The sequence below is a fragment of the Oncorhynchus mykiss genome, chromosome 17 (assembly GCF_057628025.1).
Source record: "Oncorhynchus mykiss isolate SJ-2025 chromosome 17, ASM5762802v1, whole genome shotgun sequence".
NCBI lineage: Eukaryota > Metazoa > Chordata > Actinopteri > Salmoniformes > Salmonidae > Oncorhynchus > Oncorhynchus mykiss.
Genome location: NC_143038.1, coordinates 2,857,893 through 2,878,732, shown reverse-complemented (window position 1 = coordinate 2,878,732; position 20,840 = coordinate 2,857,893). Strand labels below are relative to the sequence as shown.

At 43.2% G+C, this 20,840-nt stretch overlaps 1 protein-coding gene and 2 long non-coding RNA genes across 3 annotated transcripts; 2 read left to right on the top strand and 1 right to left on the bottom strand.

Annotated features, from left to right (window-relative positions):
* Positions 1 to 373: 373 nt before the first annotated feature.
* LOC149975674 (uncharacterized) lies at positions 374 to 5,682 on the bottom strand. Its single transcript, XR_016487682.1, has 2 exons — positions 5,404 to 5,682; positions 374 to 3,834 (listed from the first exon to the last, which is right to left on the bottom strand). It is a non-coding gene; the product is annotated as an uncharacterized LOC149975674 (long non-coding RNA).
* LOC110493441 (transcription factor SOX-10) lies at positions 3,655 to 12,691 on the top strand. The gene is made up of 5 exons (XM_021567709.3): positions 3,655 to 3,720; positions 5,738 to 7,660; positions 8,378 to 9,055; positions 9,443 to 9,711; positions 9,907 to 12,691. Exons 3-5 carry the CDS (start codon positions 8,616 to 8,618, stop codon positions 10,686 to 10,688), a joined length of 1,491 nt encoding a protein of 496 aa, XP_021423384.2. The 5' UTR covers positions 3,655 to 3,720; positions 5,738 to 7,660; positions 8,378 to 8,615; the 3' UTR covers positions 10,689 to 12,691.
* Positions 12,692 to 13,475: 784 nt separating this feature from the next.
* On the top strand, positions 13,476 to 17,145 carry LOC110493443 (uncharacterized). The gene is made up of 7 exons (XR_002469146.3): positions 13,476 to 13,972; positions 14,982 to 15,142; positions 15,314 to 15,407; positions 15,498 to 15,560; positions 15,735 to 16,302; positions 16,544 to 16,639; positions 16,834 to 17,145. It is a non-coding gene; the product is annotated as an uncharacterized LOC110493443 (long non-coding RNA).
* The last annotated feature ends 3,695 nt before the right edge of the window (positions 17,146 to 20,840 follow it).

The window sequence follows — 20,840 nt, the reverse complement described above, 5'->3', positions numbered from 1 at the left end:
CAGTGTGGATACGGACCCAGGGACGAACAATAGGCCATTCATGATGCCTTGCAAATGCAATGATGATCCTGCTCTCTCTAAAACCCCCGCCCCAACCTCCACCAGCCTCCACAGCTGCACAGGAATGCGGTCCAACAAGTCCCCCCCCCCACCAAACTTCCACCCTCACCACTATCGCCGCCGAAGCCAACCTCAACCCCCTTCCCAAATAAAAAGAGAGAGGGCAAGAAATGGGCAATTCTGCAAATGGAACACAAAGAGAGGATTCATGGCTTTAGTCACAGACACTCACGGGAAGAGAGGGGGACCCATTTAAGTGTTGCGCAGCTGCAGTGATTCATTGCAAAAAATGGGTGAGGAGAGACAAAGGTCAGCAAGCAGCATAATTTTTTATTCATCCTTCTGGAATCTGCATGAGGCCGTGCACATTAAATCACTATATCACTAAATCACTAAACTATGAATCACAGGGAGCCGTGGCATCAGTATGGTCTGACAGTGGTCCTGGGTGGCTGAGTTGGTAGAGCATGGCACTTGCAGTGTCAGGATTGTAGGTTAGATTCCCACTGAGGCCCCTCATATGAAGATGTATGCACTACTACTACTAGTAGTCTCTTTACAAAAAGTGTCTGCTAAATGGTCATAGACAGTGCATTCGGAAAGTAATCAGACCCCTTGACTTTTTCCACATTTTGTTACATTACAGCCTTATTCTAAAATGGATTAAAGAGTTATCCCCCTCATCAATCTACACAAAATACTCCATGATGACAAACCAAAAACAGGTTTTTAGAAACTTTTGCAAATTTTTGAAAACCTAAATTTCAGTTAAATATTACTTTTACATAAGTATTCAGAGCCTTTACTCAGTACTTTGTTGAAGCGCCTTTGGCAGCGATTACAGCCTCGAGTCTTGTTGGGTATGACGCTACAAGCTTGGCACACCTGTATTTGGGGAGTTTCTCCCATTATTCTCTGCAGATCCTCTCAAGCTCTGTCAGGTTGAATGGGAAGCGTCGCTGCACAGCTATTTTCAGGTCTATCTAGAGATGTTTGATCGGGTTCAAGTACGGGCTCTGGCTGGGCCACTCAAGGACATTCAGAGACTTGTCCCAAAGCCACTCCTGCATTGTCTTGGCTGTGTGTTCAGGGTCGTTGTCATGTGACTTTTTACTGAAGAACGTCTTCCGTCTGGCCACTCTACCATAAAGTCCTGATTGGTGGAGTGCTACAGAGATGGTTGTCAGATCTGTGCCTCGACACAATCCTGTCACGGAGCTCTACCGACAATTCCTTTGACCTCATGGCTTGTTTTTTGTGCTGACATGCACTGTCAACTGTGACACCTTATATAGACAGGTGTGTGCCTTTCCAAATCATGTCCAATCAATTGAATTTACCACATGTGGACTTCAATCAAGTTGTATAAACCTCTAAAGGATGATCAATGGAAACAGGATGAACATGAGCTCAATTTCGAGTCTCATAGCACAGGGTCTGAATACTTATGTAAATAAGGTATGTCTGTTTTAGTTTTTAATAAATGTGCCATAATTTCTAATAACCTGTTTTCGCTTTGACAATATGGGATATTGTGTGTAGATTGATGAGGGAAAAAATGGTTAGATCCATTTGAGAATAAGGCTGTAACTTAACAAAATGTGGAAAAAGTCAAGGGGTCTGAATACTTTGCGAATACACTGCATCTGTCATCAATAAGAACACGGTTTCAATTAATCACAGCATATTGTATATCTGGACATGATCTACTAATAAAATATATCCTGTATGATGTGGTATAAAATACATCTGAATGTTAGTCCCAGGATATGTCAAATCAAAGTGTATTTGTCACGTGCGCCGAATACAACAGGTGTACAACAGGTGCATTTCACCTTACAGTGAAATACTTACTTACAGGCTGTAACCAACAGTGCAAAAAAGGTATTAGGTGAACAATAGGTAAGTAAAGAAATAAAAACAACAGTAAAAAGACAGTCAAAAATAACAGTAGCGAGGCTTCATACAGTAGTGAGGCTATAACAGTAGCGAGGCTATATACAGGCACCGTATAGTCGGGCTGACTGAGGTAGTATGTCCATGTAGGTATGGTTAAAGTGATTATGCATATATGATAAACAGAGAGTAGCAGTAGCATAAAAGAGGGGTTGGCGGGTGGTGGGTGGAGGGACACAATGCAGATAGCCCGGTTAGCCAATGTGTGGGGGCACTGGTTGGTCGGGCCAATTGAGATAGTATGTACATGAATGTATAGTTAATGTAACTATGCATATATGATAAACAGAGAGTAGCAGCAGCGTAAAAGAGGGGTGGGGGCACACAATGCAAATAGTCTGGGTAGTCATTTGGTTACCTGTTCAGGAGACTTATGGCTTGGGGGTAAAAACTATAATTACTAAGATGGTATCCAGAGCAGGCTGAGTGTCATAATGTAACTAGGAGTAAATATGTGAAATATGTGAGCCATGGAGGGTAAAGGCTACACCTGAACCATGGAGACTTGGGCTGGGGCCTTCCATCCACATTCTCCCTTTCCCAGCATGAATGATACACAATTTTGTCACTCACATGGCCTGGTTGTTTATGATGTTATGAAATTCTAATTTTAGAAGTGATATTAATCAAATAGAGCAAGTTGTTAAAAAGATGTAGAGATTTGGGTCAGTTGGAGAGGGTTGATTAGGTTTTAATTCCTGTTAGTTGCTTTGGATGTGGAATTTGTCGATGAGAATAGTTTAATTCCTGAATTGTCCTTAACCCTGATTGTGTCAAACCTGTTTACAAATGTTCTGGCCAATAGGTATGTGATGAAATGATTTTGAACTACGTATTTTTACTTGTTGCTAACTGTGAAATTGAAGTGTCAACAAAACATGTCACAATTAATAGGGGAAAAACCCAAACAAGTATAAGCTAACTCTGACTGTAAGTACAGAATATTTCCATCATTCAGGAAGCAATGGGTTGTCAAATACAACCGTGCTAATATATGCAGTTCCTCCTTGTCAAATTATTTCGGGGCTTCTATTGAGTGCGTCATCATTCGGAACAAACAGCGCCATTCACATCAGCCCCACGTGTCCATTGACATGGGAATGACTGACTGTCTTTCCCTCAATTATACACACGACAATCGAACGCAGAATGTGACCCACTGCATGAATATGTTGACCGCTGTCCATGTTCCCTTGTTCTCTCTCTCTATTTCTCTCTCGTCAGATTTCAGGAATTTCCCAGTGAAACTATTCTATGGACTGATGCCAACACAAAAGGGCAGCCATCTCTCTCTATTTCCTTCTCTCGTTCCTTCTTCTTCTCCTCTAGGATTTCACCATCAGCATGCTGTTTTCCAGGATGCAAAACTGGATTCCCTTTTTAAAATATTTTTCTGCCACCACTATCATTTTAGAACATGACATCGCAATGACATTCATAGTATGTCGCTGCAGGCTTATTGGTTCATTTGAGAGTAAGAGGTTACATTTTGTGGGGACAGAGCCACAAACATGAACACAAAATGGCCACTGCTGCTCCATATCACCCCACATGCACCTGGGGAGTCAGACATAGTGAATCCCGACCCCTTGAACCTGCTAGTCATGAGTTCCCCATCTCCTCTCTCTCTCCTGCCACAGCACCATACAGACTCTTCTGACAGCGACAGGAGCAGACACATTAGTGCAGCCGGTCACATGGCAGGTTGAAGCAGGGATGTATGTCTCACTGTGGTTAATAGATGGACATGTGAGTTCTATTTTCCACAGAGCTATGTCAGCCCCTGGGGCCCATAGCCCTGGATGGGAGAGATGGGATCTTGATAGGAGAAAGATATGGACAATATGTTATATGAAAATATTACCTTTGTACCAAAAATGTACATAATTCATTGTATTGATAAGCACATCCAGTCCCTCATCTTGTGTAAAGTGGAACAAACTAAAAAGATTGAGTAAAATGCATTTACAAACAATTCAAATAGACTTTCTTTAAAATTAATAGATTGACATCAGTATTTTGTTGTCTTTTTTACTACTAAGACTATTTTGTAGTCTTAGTAGTAGTCTTAGTAGTAGTCTTAGTAGTAGTCTTAGTAGTAGCCTATAGAATATGTCTCATAGTTGACTATAAACAGACAGAGATTAATTGTATTTAGGCTATAAAGTTGCACTCAACTTGAATTTCCTAAAAGCCCCACTTTTTCTTCATAATTACTAGCTATTGAACTAGCTATTAATATTTCAAAGATAATATTTAATCAAACGAATGTTAACTTATACATTCAAAAACGGATGATCTTTTAGACGTTAATAGTTTATAATAATCGACTGATTAGGCCTAAAACATAATAAATTGCAAGTATGTAATTCTTGAGAAAAAAAATCGAAAGCGAGATGGAAATCAAACGAACGTTATTGGACCAATACATCAAGTTCACTTTTTTGGCAGGCCTCCTTTTAAAGTTGTTTACAACTCGTATGCGCCTAGCTGTTCATTCATTAGATCTATCTTTAGTGCGTTTCTCCCACACTATCAAGACAATTGTTTTTAGAGCAATTTATACAATTTATATATATATATTTATAGCATATGAATGCATTTCTCCACGATTAATGCTACAACAATGAATAACATAGTATGAACATTCTGATTGAACTGACCCTATGATAGGCTGAGTAGCACAGAGAGTTTTGTTGCGTTATTTAACAGGAATTCTAAACAGAATTAAACAATTTCTAGAAGACCTATAACATTTCTCGCAAATAATTGACTGAAGTAACTCTTCTCGCATCGCATTGGAGCATGATCTCAGTGTTATGAACGTATATTATACAATTGCAGTTTTGCTAATTTGCGAAAATTGTAAAGCAGGTGCTTATTTCGTTAGTTAATGGTATATTGAGAATTTATAGGATATCTAACGCTAATTTTGGCAACGAAAGAAAATGAGGATTTCATGTGAATTAACAAAATAATGACAACTTGAATCACTGCTAATTAACTATTTACTTTTAATTTGGAGTCTCACTAAAAAAACAGTTTCGTTTTAAATAAATTCAAAACATATTTTTACCTTCTAGCTACAATACATTGGGAATACTCTAAGTAAACATCTTGCATTCACATAAAAAAATAATGCCATGCCCTGCATAAATTCACAGTGATTTTTATTTCACCTAATGCATAATATAACATAGCCTACAGCACAGTCACTCTGAATCACAAAATACTTATCACAATTCATTCCAACTTGTTCTTAGTCTGTCAGATTCCTTTGCTTGCTTATATAAATCAACATCAAATCAAAGCTTTTGTCAGCATATGAGTGAGAGGGATTTTCTTTAAACTCCTCTCACTCATACACAAACAGAAGTAGTCACTCACATCAAGGCCAGGACAGGGCCTCAGTATCCCAGTGTAGTCAGAGGGGTGTATGTAGCCCCCATCCTGAATCCTGCACCCCCAACCAACCCCTCTCGGACGAACCCACCAAGACCAGCACCCAAAGGCCCAGACCCATGGTCTCGGTGGACATGAGAATAAAACAGATGGAGAAAGCTAGTCCAGCTAGTGCAGTCCTTGGATGTTGTGTTATGTGTGAGATACTGTGTCTGTGTAGGAACACAGGGCCCAGAGACACACATCTCTTTCTTTTCTCTTATCATTTTTTCAAGATGCACAAAACTGCTTTTTGTTCCTCTCATTTTTTTTCATTTAGGAGGCTAATGGAAGGGTGCTTGCAGGGCATCTGATCACATGGTCACAATTCACCTGAGATGACAACAAAGAGGCTAAAGAAGAGAGAGACGAGAGGGAGAAAGGGAGAGAGAGAGAAAACTGAGACACGGATTCAACATGAGAAGGAAAAGGGAAACACTGGCGGTTATTGTTGCAATCAGTGTGTGTGTGTGTGTGTGTGTGTGTGTGTGTGTGTGTGTGTGTGTGTGTGGCCCATAATATTCAGTCCCTTAATATATCTTAACGTGTGACAATGTACGTATATACTGTAAATATCTGATATTAATGACTACAAGTAAGTTATTACAAGTTACATAGAATACAGCCAGTTACAGCAACAATACATTCAATGCAGTCAACATAATGAATGATTTGACCTCAACAGCACAACCTTACACACAGAACACTCTGGATCTTGACATGCATTTTAGATGCATATGCAATATTTTTAAGGGACGTCCAAGAGCAATTTGGAAGAGCAATATCGGGGAGTGAGAAAAGTTACGTATTTCATAGAGTATAGGGGTGAAAGGTCACGTACATTGACCTCAGGATTGGGCCCATAAGGCCCTTAATGCTGGTCAACAATATAGGGATGATGATTTTGGATCTAATTCAACTCCTCCAGCAACTCACTCTACCCTATATCACTTTTTGTCATATTTCAGTACTATATCAGCCACAGGCAGTACTGGAAATGTACCCAATTATCATACTTGAGTAAAAGTAAAGAAACCTTGATAGAAAATTACTCAAAAGTGAAAGTCACCAGTAAAATAATACTTGAGTAAAAGTCTAAAAGTATTTGGTTTGAAATATACTTAAGTATCAGAAGTAAATGTCATCGATAAAATATACCTAAGTATCAAAAGTCAAAGTAAAGGTATAAATCATTTCACATTCCTTATATTAAGTTAACCAGACATCACGATTTTCTTGTTTTTTACATTTCTGGATAGCCAGGGGAACACGCCAACAGTTCATTTACAATCGAATCATTTGTGTTTAGTGAGTCCTCCAGATCGGAGGCAGTATGGGATGACCAGGGATGTTCTCTTGATAAGTGTATGAATTGGACCATGTTCCTGTCCTGCTAAGCATTCGACATTTTTACGAGTACTTTTGAGTGTCAGGGAAGGAATGTAGTAAAAGTAAAAGTTGTAAAAAAAAATAGAAATAGTACAGTACAGATACCCCAAAAAACGTATTAAGTAGTACTTTAAATTATTTTTAGGCCATAGACCTAATTCTTTCATTATTAATTTCCTGGGGTTAACGATGACCTAGATATAAGTAACATAGTCACTCGTCAAATAGGGCCCACCAACTGTATAATGACGTTATAATGAATATAACGACGTTATGTATTTGAATCCCTTGGAGATTTTTCGTGAAATTTAGTGTACTTTGACCACAAATGTATTATCATGATTGTTTATTTATTCAATATAACATGTCAACACATCAAACAAAGCGGGCCTTATTTGGTTCCTAAATAGAGCCAGTGTAAAGTCACTTAAGCCACTCTGATGTAAAATCTCACCTCCTTTCATTGGAAATATTAGTGGTGACGGACGGACAGGCAATAACAGTAACCCCGTCGTCCAGTAAGAAAGCCGGAGAATATTAAATGACCAATAGGCGTCCGGCGTGTGCGCAAGAGGGTGGCGTCGACTCAGTGTTGGAATGCTGCCTCTCAGAATGTTTTCCACTTTCAATCACTTTTTTTCTCTCGTTCCTTCTCACAACGGCGCTCTTTAAGCTCCGGTGCGCGATACAGAGCGGCCATTCATTGAAGGGCAAACCAAACGAGGGGGCAGGGGACAGGGCGAGCGTCACACTGTTGGACAGGGGAACGCACGAACTCCCGTGTTGAACGGGCGACCTCCTAAACTCTGCATTGGTAAGTTTTGTAACTTTATTTTCCATATGAACATAAAATAGATTTGTTTACGCTTTTGGGTGGAATTTCAGAAATATCCAAATCTTATTATCTAAGAGGTTTTTTTAAATTCCCAAGATGATGTTGGGCTGAATTTTACGGGCTTTTCCAGCTTTAGCCTTAAAATAGGATTAAAACATTAAAATACATATTCCCAGAATGATTTAAAGATAAGTACTGAAACAGTTATGATGTTAGTTTTTAATGTTCAGTTTTCTTCACGAACCTTGTTTCTTTGGAAAATAGGGCATCTTGGGTGAAGCAAACCCTCCTATGATTAGCCTGTAATGGCATATGGACTGATACAAAATGACAAGAACCGGCGAAGAAGAAGTTGGTCCTCTTATTATGTAGCCTATAAATTGGTTCCAGTGGACATATATTAGCCTATCATTCGTTACATTTTGTGGCCTAACATAACTGTCAACAAGAAAACATTGTATGAATGTCTTTCTGTTCGTCTCAGAGCTAACGGTCATTTCTAGGCCTACCATTGTAATGGGACATATCCACTGGGAATAGACGTTGAATTGACGTCTGTTCCCACTGGGTACAGTCTCTGCTTAGGTCTATAAAAAAACATGTGGAAAAAGTTATCAAATGGGGTTCTGACCTCATTGCCCAATGTAAAATGTGTTAATTGCCTAATGTTGTTCTATTCTATATTATTCATTTCAGGCGACATCGGTGGAAGTGAATGGGAAGTGCAAAAGACAGGATTTGGGTACATTCGATTACGCACGAGTAGGCTATGGGTTTACGCGTGGCATATAGGAATAATTCCACATAAAGGAGCGAGTCCGGAGCACATCTCTCAGCTGTAGCTTAAAGTTTTGCATTCTCTGAACAAATTTAACAAATTTTCCTGCAAGGATATTTTTTTTTGTTGCCAATCGATAATAGCCTATACATTAAAATGTCTGGAGAGGAGCACAGTCTATCCGAGGCAGAGTTGAGTCCCGGGGGCTCAGATGATGGTCACTCTCTGTCACCGGCACACTCCGGGGCCACCGGCGGCCGGGACTCCCCGCTCATCGGTCCGTCGCAGCAACTGACGGGGCTTTCTGGCGCAGATGGCGGCGGAGAGGACGGTGGACTAGTACCCAAGTCAGAGGTGGATATGGACCGGTTCCCCATCGGCATCCGCGAGGCGGTCAGCCAGGTGCTGGACGGATACGACTGGACGCTCGTGCCCATGCCCGTGCGCGTAAACAACGGGAACAAGAGCAAGCCGCACGTGAAGAGGCCGATGAACGCCTTCATGGTGTGGGCGCAGGCCGCGCGCCGTAAACTGGCGGACCAGTACCCTCACCTGCACAACGCGGAGCTCAGCAAGACACTCGGCAAACTGTGGAGGTGGGCATTGGCAGGCATTGAAATGAATAGGCCTACGTGGGAAATTGATAATCTACAGGCTACCTGTAGGCCTTGTTGGCGTTTGTGTGCAATTGAAGCATGAGTCATGCATAAAGTCCTACTTACTTCTGATACATTTCCTTCCCGTATTTTTAAAATATGTTTCTGAAATTGAAGGCACTATATTATATAATCATTAAAGTTAACTAGCAGAAACACTCATCCAGAGCAACTAGATGCCTTTAAATGCCTTGGTAAAGGGCACATTGACAGATTATTCACCTAGTCAGCATTGGGATTCAAACAAGTGACTTCTCAGTTACTGGACCAACCCTCTTAACCACTAGGCTACCTGCCGCCCTGCCATGACCATGTTTTGTTCCACAGGCTCCTGAATGAGAGTGACAAGAGGCCTTTCATTGAGGAGGCGGAGCGACTGCGGAAACAACATAAGAAGGACTACCCAGAGTACAAGTACCAGCCCCGCAGACGCAAGAACGGCAAGCTGGGGACCAATGGTGAGGGAGGGGAGGGAGCAGAGGGGGATGGCAGCCACGCCCAGTCCCATTACAAGGCCCTCCACCTGGATGTGCACAGTACAGGGGCTGGGTCCCCCCTGGCCGACCTCCACCACCATCATCACCACCACCCTGCAGGTGAGTTCAGCTTTATTGGTTAATGAATTTACCCAATACTATGAGTAAGTCCTACTTCAACAAGCTAGGGCAAACAATAGGCCACCTGGCACCACACGACCTGAGAGAACAAGAAGAAAACTGAACTACTGGTCTCCATTCCAAGTGTTTCACTTCTATTGCTTTGCTGATCGGTATGTTCCCTTTTCCTTCCAGGTCAGGGTCACAGCCCGCCAACACCCCCCACCACCCCAAAGACAGAGCTCCAGTCTGGAAAGATGACGGAGGGGAAGAGGGAGGGCGGAGGTGGCTCAGGATCCTCCCGTGGAGGAGGCCTGGGGGTTGGAGCAGAGGGGGCCTCCGGGGGCCATTCATCAGCGGGCGGGAAACCCCACATCGACTTCTGCACCATGGACATCGGCGAGATCAGCCACGACGTGATGGCCAACATCGAGCCCTTCGACGTCAACGAGTTTGACCAGTACTTGCCGCCCAACGGGCACCCAGGGGTTGGCCAGGGCGGCGCCGCCACATCAAGCTCCTCCGCTACATCCTACGCCTACGCCCTCGCTGCTGCCAGCGGCCACTCAGCCGCCTGGCTCTCCAAGCAGCATCAGCATCAACAGCCCTCCCCCTCAGCCTCAGACGCCACCAAGGCCCAGATCAAGAGTGAGTCCGGGGCCGGGAGCCACTACGCAGAGTCTTCCTCCTCTTCGTCAGGAACCCACGTCACCTACACCCCCCTCAGCCTCCCCCACTACGGATCAGCCTTCCCCTCGCTGCCCTCCAGGGCCCAGTTTGAGTACGGGGAGCACCAGGCTCCGGGGCCGTACTACGCCCACTCCAGCCAGGCCCCGGGGCTGTACTCAGCCTTCTCCTACATGGGGCCCAGCCAGAGGCCCCTTTACACTACCATCACTGACCCCTCCAGCGTGGCCCAGTCTCACAGTCCTACACATTGGGAGCAGCCAGTCTACACCACCCTGTCACGGCCATGAGAGACTGAGATGCATGGGATCGGATGTGTGTGTGTGTGTGTGCGTCTCTACACCACCTTCTCACGACCCTGAGAAAGGGATAAAGAAAGACAAAGATTGGAAGGGTGTAGGGTGGCTACTGAATGTGTGTGTGGCGGGTTAACAAAGGATGGATATCTTACTGATGTTGTATTGGGATTCATTGGGACTTGACAGTGTATCTCTACCCATGGAGTCCTTATAATATTTTACTGTACAGTATATTTTCTATCACAGCCAATGGTCAATAGCCAATCAGAATAAACCTTTAACCAATGTGTGCCATGTTTTAGTGTGTAAGGTCAGGATCCCAGCTGCCAGAGTGTCATAGTGTATAGTAAGAGGGCTTATTGTGATGATGAGCCCAGAGCACACATAACTAATACCGTAGTGGTAAGAAGGATACACACAGGGTTTCAAAATGCTGCTAACTTCCCCAAAATTCCCAGGTTTTCCAGAAATCCTATTTGGAAGTTCCTGGAATTAGGAGGGAATAAGCAGGATATCCAGGAATCCTCTTACTGGGATTTCTGGAAAACTGGGGAATTTGGGGAAAGTTAATGGAATTTTTCCAACCCTAGCTACCTATATAACAAGGTTTGAGTAACATTGCCGGCAAGGACTGGCTTTCAGCGGGTTTCGACAGGCTATCAGCCTAGGAAAAATACAACATGATGTTTATCAGAACTGGGTTGTTTTAGATTGAAATAATCCGAGTCTATTAACCAAACTAAAGGAAATGTTTGTGTGACTTAATTTTAGTATTTTTTTTATGACTTAAGTGATGTATTTTGTGGTTATTTTTTATATGACTTTACACTCTGGTTCGATATTACACTGACATATCTCCACCACTGCTTTTGAAAGAAAGGTCAGTTTACCGGGTCAAAAACGTTATGCGTTGGTCTACGGGCGTCAGGTAGCCTAGCCGTTAAGTGCATTAGGCCAGTAACTGAAAGCTTGCCGGTTCGAAACCCTGAGCCGGCGTGGTGGAAAAATATTATATTCTGCCCTTGAGCAAGGCAGTTAACCTGCAACAACTACTCCCCGGGCGCCATGGACGTCAATTAAGGCAGCCCCCACTGCACATCTCTGATTCAAAGGGTTTCTGTTAGATGTGGAAGACACGGTTGAATGCGTTCAAGTTGTGCAACTGACTAGGTATCACCTTCTGGGATGCTGCTTGACTCCTTATGTGTTGCGTTGATCAAAACCAGAGTTGACGAGGAAAAAGGACAAAAAAAAGGAGGGAAAGAGAATTCCTGGAAACACTTTAGCATAGAGTTCTGGAAAGCAGCACATTACCTCAACTCAATGTACATGTGCCAATAACACTCTACATACTCTAATATCTTCGATGAAAATATATGGCACACATTTCGCTTATACTACTCATAAATAATAAAACAATTGTTGAAGTCACTGGATTTTTTTTTTATTGATATGGATTGCATTTGTACGCTCTGGTTGCTTCTAATTCCATTTGTCTACCAAATTATCAAAGCAAAACAATCTACATGACTCAGCAAGTACAAAGTCGGTAAAATCCTTTTGTGAAGAATTCTCCAGCTTTAAACTAAAGATTTACTCTTAGTGAGAATTAGTGAGCTGTTTAGAACAAATGCCACATGCTATAGTTTACGTACAAAGGTTTCCCCTCTGCATCTCCCTTTTCTGTATCCTGTTTAATGTCCCTCTCGGCTCCCTCTGCAATGTGAATGATCACCACATGCCTCTTCTTCCATAGGTGATTTAGACGGGAGTCATTTTATACTGACCCTCTCTGCTTTGTAGTTTTTATCAAAAATAATTTCACGTTTAGCTTTTTTTCTCTCTCCATTTTGTACATTCCTGGATAGTTTCTAAAACTTTGTATCCTACACATTTGATGTATCTGCTTTCTTCTACAAGAAACAACAATGTACAAATATTATTGATGTTGTCATTACGTCGTCATTCTATTAAAGCAATTTATTTATACAAAACTGAAATCTATTGAAATTCATTGCAAATTTTGAGAATATATATATATATATTGTTTGTAGGACAAATTATATATATTGTCCTACAAAAGCATCAGGTAAAATAATAACAAGTAACTCTCACAATAAACCATAATGACGAAGCGAAAACAGGTTTTTAGAAATCTTAGCAAATGTATTTTAAAAAAATCCTTATTTAAATAAGTATTCAGACCCTTTGCTATTAGACTCAGAATTATACTCAGGTGAATCCTGTTTCCATTGATCATCCCTGAATTGTTTCTACAGCTTGAAGTCCACCTGCAGTAAATGTAATTGATTGAACATGATTTGGAAAGGCAAACATTATTAGGTCCAACAGTTGACAGTGCATGTCAGAGCAAAAACCAAGCCATGATGTTGAAGGAATTGTCTGTAGAGCTCTGAGAAAGTATTGTGTCAAGACACCGATCTGGGGAGGGGTACCTAAACATTTTTGCAGCATTGAAGGTCCCCAGGAACACAGTGACCTCCATAATTCTTAAATGGAAGAAGTATGGAACCACGTATTGCCACTCGGTCAAACTGAGCAATCGAGGACCTTGGTCAGAGGGGTGACCAAGAGCCCAATGGTCACTCTGACAGCTCCAGAGTTCCTCTTTGGAGATGGGAGAACCTTCCAGAAGGACAATCATCTCTGCAGCACTCCACCAATCAGGTCTTTATGGTAGAGTGGCCAGACAGAAGCCACTCCTCAGTAAAAGGCACATGACAGCTGGCTTGGAGTTTACCAAAAGGCAACTGAAAAGACTCTCAGACCCTGAGAAACACGATTCTCTGGTCTGATGAGACCAATATTGAACTCTTTGGCCTCAATGCCAAGCTTGAAGTCTGGAGGTTTCCTGGCACCATCCCTACGGTGAATCATGGTAGTGGCAGCATCATGCTGTGGGGATTTTTTTCAGGAAATGGGAGACTAGTCAGAATCGAGGGACAGATGAACAGATCAAAGTACAGTGAGATCCTTGATGAAAACCTGCCCCAGAGTGCTCAGGACCTCAGACTGGGGCAAAGGTTCACTTTCCAACAGGACAACAACACTAAGCACACAATCAAGATGATGCAGGAGTGGCTTCGGGACAAGTCTCTGAATGTCCTTGAGCGGCCCAGCCAGAGCCAGGACTTGAACCCGATCGAACATCTCTGGAAAGACCTGAAAATAGCTGTGCAGCGATGCTCCCCATCCAACCAGACAGAGCTTGAGAGGATCTGCAGAGAAGAATGGAAACAACTCCCCAAATACAGGTGTGCCAAGCTTGTGGCGTCGTACCCAATAAAACTCAAGGCTGTAATCGCTGCCAAAGGTGCTTCAACAAAGTACTGAGTAAAGGGTCAGAATTCTTATGTAAATGTAATTTCATTTATTTTTTAATACATTTGCAAAAAAATTGTTATTGCTTTGTCATTATGGAGTATTGTGTGTAGATTGATGGGGGGGGGGGGGATAATTTAATCCATTTTAGAATAAGGTTGTAAAGTATTTATTTTGGAGAAAAAAATCAAGGGGTCTGAATACTTTCCAAATGCACTGTAAACATCACTATTAAATCAAATCACTGCCATGTAGTCAGTGCTACAACAACAAGATCTCTGTCCCACAACACAAACCCTTCCCCTAAGCAGTTTAATTTCTGTTTGTGTGTGTGGCAAACTAAAATTGACTGCTAATTCGCTGCGTTTAATCGGCTGAGGCTGCATGTTACTCAGAGAGACAAAGAGAACCATTGAATATGAGAGGGCGGGAGGGAGGGAGCTAGAAGGGGAGAGGACCAGTGAGAAGGCCAATAGCTACCACAGTCAGTACCCTACTTTACACATGGACTTTCATAAATGCCCTGCCTTAACTTACTCCCTCATGCCCTGTCTCCCTTGCCATGCCCTGTCTCCCTTGCCACGTTTTCCTCGCACTTCACAGTTCAGCTACGAAATTTAATGGATTCAAGCATTCAACAGCAGTCAGCAACCTAGATGACGGGGTAAAAAAAAAATAGATGTTTTAGCTAGTTAGACAGTCTCACAACGCACAATTTGATACCCAAACTCTTTGGATTGATAAATCATGTGCCATGCTCTACACAGTTGATACTTGAGTCAAGAAACACAAATAGAAAACATAATAAAAAAAAGGTTCATTCTTAAACGTTTAAAAATATAAGTTATACTCACAAACACATTATTGCACAAAAATGAGCACCTCCTTTATCCATTGCTCTATATGCCTTGTACAATTATCTGTGGTTTTGCCTCTCTCTAGTGGGTCAATGTTGTACTGCAAGGCCAAATGTGTCATCAAGTGGCTTTAAGACCTATGGTTTCTATGGCAGCCGCCAGTTATGTCCGGAAGAGACACTGCCATCATTATCCCATGGTGCAGCGTCAAGAACGTTGAAAAAAAATAAAAAATAGAAATCCATGGTAAGAAATACAACACTGTTTAGTTATGTCTTAATACATATATTACATGTTTGCAGTTTGGGTATCTTAGCTTCCTAGCATGCAACGTTTTGCTATCTGCCATGGTCTTTGCTCAGCAGCAGCTAACGTTAGCCAGCTGGCTTTAGATAACTTCTCCGTCATTCGTTGCAGATGGAGACGTCTTCTCGTGATCAAGCTGGTGGAGGTCTGTGGAACTGTCCTAGAAGGACCCAGTACAGCAAGGAGATTCAGGACATACTGAAATGTGGGGTTTTGTTCTCTCTCTTTGTGTGTGTGTGAGAGAGCGTTAGATCCACACACATACAATAAGCCTACCTGTGCTCTGGTTTCACAGTAATGATGCAAGAGTCGAGACTCACCAACTTCCAGCAAAGACAGCTTAATGACAAACTTAAGAGTGAGTGTCACATGTTTGTTATCCATCTTCTCTTGGAAAGTAATGTTGACTTACTGCTTGAACTTCCTCCACACCTGTTGCTCAATTTTGAGTCCTATCATTAATTTAAGTTTTATGAATAATTTTGCCAAACAAAGGTAAGATGTTATGTTTTTTTTGTCTGCATTTTCACAGGGATCAGCTTTGCCATTGACCTGCGACCCCACATCATCGGCTCCTCCGTCACTGCACAAACCACACTCCAGCCAAGCCCCTGGGGCGCACCGCTGACAATTGTAGTTCTAGGGACAACTACATCAGCTCTACTACATTTCAACTATCCGAGATGCTTGGAATTCTAAAGATCGAGGCCCTGTTCTCCTGATATCAGAACTAGTTAACTGATAGTTGGTCAGGGACACCTGGAAACAAATGTACCACTGTTCTTGTATAAAAAAAATGTAATTTAGGCCTGTGTGTATGAGCCCTCTTTTACAGTAGTTCTCTCACATTTCAGTTGAATGCATTCAGTTGTACAACTGACTAGGTATCCCCATTTCCTTTTCCTTCTATGAGAGATCTGGATAAGAGATGTATGTGCGTTCATTCTCTCCCTCACTTCTCTTGTAAGAAGATTTAGAGGAGGAGAAGAGGAGGCTCCAGAACATTATAGCTACGGGGCAGGAGGAACCCAGACCCAGTCGTCCCAGGAACATTTCCCTGGACCAGGGCCCAGAGGAGGAGAGGGACCGCTTCCAGGGGGGTGAGGATTACCACAGAGAGAGTTGCTGCTTTCTGGCCATGGGGAAACATGTCATCCACATCTCTGGCTCTCCTACATATCTCTCCTCCTCACATACATAACTTTCCCCTCATTTCAATTCAGTTCCATATGACTCTACTAAACTAATTTGCCCCAATCTACTGTAACCCCGTCCCAACACAGTGTTTGATTAAGGAGTTTCTCCTTCGCAAGTTTTCTAAGGATTGTGTTTCTTTCCTAGTTTTGGATGAAATTGAGGAGAGGAAGGAGTTTCTGGAGGAGATGACAGCCCTGGGGAAAGGGAAGTAGCAACATCATCAACACAGAGATCTCACAGGTAAGTTGTCTGATATACCTCATGTCACAGGAATGTCTTTAAGGAAAATCATCTACACCCAAAAACAACAGTATTTACACTGTACGGTTTCGATGATACAGATTCACTGGTGAACACAGCGTGAAATAACACACACAGGTACACTCACTCTCTCACACATTTTTAACAGTTGTTTGTCTCCCCTCGCCTTCCAGAAAATCCGCGAGCAGGAGGTGATTGACAAGGCCCGCAGAGCTGAGGACCATTATGCCAGAGAAGAAGACTTGAGTGACAGAGAGGAATACTCATCTACTGACTTTGCTGAATGGATCTACTATACTGCTAATACTCTCCTACAGAAAATACACTGCACAGGAATTCTGAACTCAAACTTGGATACTAGTCTTCATTTGTGCATAAATGCTTGTTCAAATTATGGCATGGTAACAAATGTTGCTGGGAAGACCCCGATGCATCCTTGTCAAACTGTGAAAAAGCATTGTACTGTACATTAAAATATGACCACATCTTTTTAGCGGCATTAATATGTTTTATTTCTCAGTCTCCCAGATTTCAATGCGATCCTGTTGTTTCTTTAGGACCATGTTTCAACATAGCTCTACAGAAGCCCTTGGTGTGAGTTTTTAAATAGGAAGAAGAGGCACAAACACACAAGCAGCCATTTTGAATGGAAGACAAGATCGTGTACTAGACAATATATACGAACAGACTATAACAAGACATTCGGTTTAACTCCGGACAAAAACGAGACTTCATTGACGAATACATTTAAATAAGGGCACTCTTAACATAAACGGATCTCATAGTACTATCGACTTTGACGGCAGATTCTAAGTTAAGGCAAAACTCAATGGAATTAGACAGCGTTTACAGAGTCAAACAAAGGCATTGTAAAATATATACATTTAAAAGATTTGCATATTTTGCAGACTTTCCCAAAACAGTTAAACTGATATCAACTGGTAGGTAGTAACAGTTTGCTACATTGTTAAAAATATATCTACGGAATTTATATACACAGAGTGTACAAAACATTAGGAACACATGCTCTTTCCGTGATCTAGACTGACCAGGTGAAAGCTATGATCCCCTATTGATGACAGTGTAAACGAAGGGGAGGAGACGGGTTAAAGAAGGATTTTTAAGCATTGAAACAACTGAGACATGGATTGTGTCTGTGTGCCATTCAGAGAGGGAACGGACAAGAAAATATTTAAGTGGCGGTTTGTGTTAACAGCAACGCTGCTGGGCTTTTCACGCTCAACAGTTTCCCGTGTGTATCAAGAACGGTCCACCACCCAAAGGACATCCAGCCAACTTAACACAACTGTGGGAAGCATTTGAGTCAACATGGGCCAGCATCCCTGTGGAATGCTTTCAACACCTTGTAGAGTCCATGCCCCAACGAATGTAGGCTGTTCTGAGGGCAAAAGGGGGTGCAATCAATATTAGGAAGGTGTTCTTAATATTTTGTACACTCACTGCATGCATATATATATTACAACCGAAACAAGTGGGAACAGTTCTAGGGGCTACAATATACAATAAGGATTGTAATAAATATATGCATATATATATATATATTTATTACAATCCTTATTGTATAATGTAGCCCCTAGAACTGTTCCCACTTGTTTCGGTTGTAAATCTGGTCAGATTCTGTAATACTATTAAGTCAGTGACCTGTCATGATACAACTATGTTAGTCAAATACACTGCTTTACATTCCTTGTTTCAAGTCATTACTTACGTTCCATCTTAACTATTTCTTACCTGTCTGTCTTATGTCTCATTCTCAGACCTGTGATTATCCAACATAATATCTACTGTCCAATATAATATCTACAGTACAATAGTCAGTGATTTGGAAAACATGGTAAGTAGCTAGTTAAGAAATAACCTTTCCGCTAAAAGCTAGAGTAATTATTTGGGTTGTCATTACTCCATCTTAACTGGCAGTATTTACTCACAACAACGGGTTCCTCTTTTAAAAAAGATTCACAATAGTTCAGAAGTACCACAGACTCAAACCAGACAACCGACTGACACACACAACTCTTCGTTCTGTATCCAATCTACAGACAATGAGACATACGCAGCGTCCATGAACAAAGGGGAAACCTTAGGACCACTGAATAAGCAGGAGATGAGGGAGTGTTCTTCCTTAGTTTCTACCATGGTAAGAGACTGATGAATAGTAAGAAACTTGCAGTCATAGTATTTATATCTTTGTTAAAATCCCATTTAAAAAAGGCCTGGGTCACAATGTGCAAAGTAATAATGAAAAGGGACAGAAGAAACCACATTTTGCGCTGAACCTCAAAGCTACAGAAAATATACCTCCTCTTCAATTCAGTCTTCAGATGTTTAAGGTTTTAGTCTTAAAGCAGTTGAGTTCTCTTAACTTTCTCTTCACACTCTTCACACAAAGGCAACTTCAAATATATACACAGTATTGGAGTGGCTGTATTTGAAAGAGCATCATGGGAGCTACAGTAGGGAGCAGAGTATGTGAGCAGAGTGGAGCGAGGAGCTATGATAGGGAGCAGAGTATGTGAGTAGCGAGGAGCTACGGTAGGGAGCAGAGTATGTGAGCGGAGTGGAGCGAGGAACTACGATAGGGAGCAGAGTATGTGAGCGGAGTGGAGCGAGGAGCTACGGTAGGGAGCAGAGTATGTGAGCGGAGTGGAGCGAGGAGCTACAGTAGGGAGCAGAGTATGTGAGCGGAGTGGAGCGAGGAGCTACGGTAGGGAGCAGAGAATGTGAGCGGAGTGGAGCGAGGCGCTACGATAGGGAGCAGAGTATGTGAGTAGCGAGGAGCTACGATAGGGAGCAGAGTATGTGAGCGGAGTGGAGCGAGGAGCTACGGTAGGGAGCAGAGTATGTGAGCGTAGTGGAGCGAGGAGCTACGGTAGGAAGCAGAGTATGTGAGCGGAGTGGAGCGAGGAGCTACAGTAGGGAGCAGATTATGTGAGTAGCGAGGAGCTACGATAGGGAGCAGAGTATGTGAGCGGAGTGGAGCGAGGAGCTAAAGTAGGGAGCAGAGTATGTGAGCGGAGTGGAGCGAGGAGCTACGGTAGGGAGCAGAGTATGTGAGCGGAATGGAGCGAGGAGCTACAGTAGGGAGCAGAGTATGTGAGCGGAGTGGAGCGAGGAGCTACAGTAGGGAGCAGAGTATGTGAGCGGAGTGGAGCGAGGAGCTACAGTAGGGAGCAGAGTATGTGAGCGGAGTGGAGCGAGGAGCTAAAGTAGGGAGCAGAGTATGTGAGCGGAGTGGAGCGAGGAGCTACGGTAGGGAGCAGAGTATGTGAGCGGAGTGGAGCGAGGAGCTACGGTAGGGAGTAGAGTATGTGAGCGGAGTGGAGCGAGGAGCTACAGTAGGGAGCAGAGTATGTGAGCGGAGTGGAGCAGAGTATGTGAGCGTATGTGAGTAGCGAGGAGCTACAGTAGGGAGCAGAGTATGTGAGCGGAGTGGAGCGAGGAGCTACAGTAGGGAGCAGAGTATGTGAGCAGAGTGGAGCGAGGAGCTACGATAGGGAGCAGAGTATGTGAGTAGCGAGGAGCTACGGTAGGGAGCAGAGTATGTGAGCGGAGTGGAGCGAGGAGCTACGGTAGGGAGCAGAGTATGTGAACGGAGTGGAGCGAGGAGCTACGGTAGGGAGCAGAGTATGTGAGCGGAGTGGAGCTACGGTAGGGAGCAGAGAATGTGAGCGGAGTGGAGCGAGGCGCTACGATAGGGAGCAGAGTATGTGAGTAGCGAGGAGCTACGATAGGAAGCAGAGTATGTGAGCGGAGTGGAGCGAGGAGCTACAGTAGGGAGCAGAGTATGTGAGCGGAGTGGAGCGAGGAGCTACGGTAGGGAGCAGAGTATGTGAGCGTAGTGGAGCGAGGAGCTACGGTAGGGAGCAGAGTATGTGAGCGGAGTGGAGCGAGGAGCTACAGTAGGGAGCAGATTATGTGAGTAGCGAGGAGCTACGATAGGGAGCAGAGTATGTGAGCGGCGTGGAGCGAGGAGCTAAAGTAGGGAGCAGAGTATGTGAGCGGAGTGGAGCGAGGAGCTACGGTAGGGAGCAGAGTATGTGAGCGGAATGGAGCGAGGAGCTACAGTAGGGAGCAGAGTATGTGAGCGGAGTGGAGCGAGGAGCTACAGTAGGGAGCAGAGTATGTGAGCGGAGTGGAGCGAGGAGCTACAGTAGGGAGC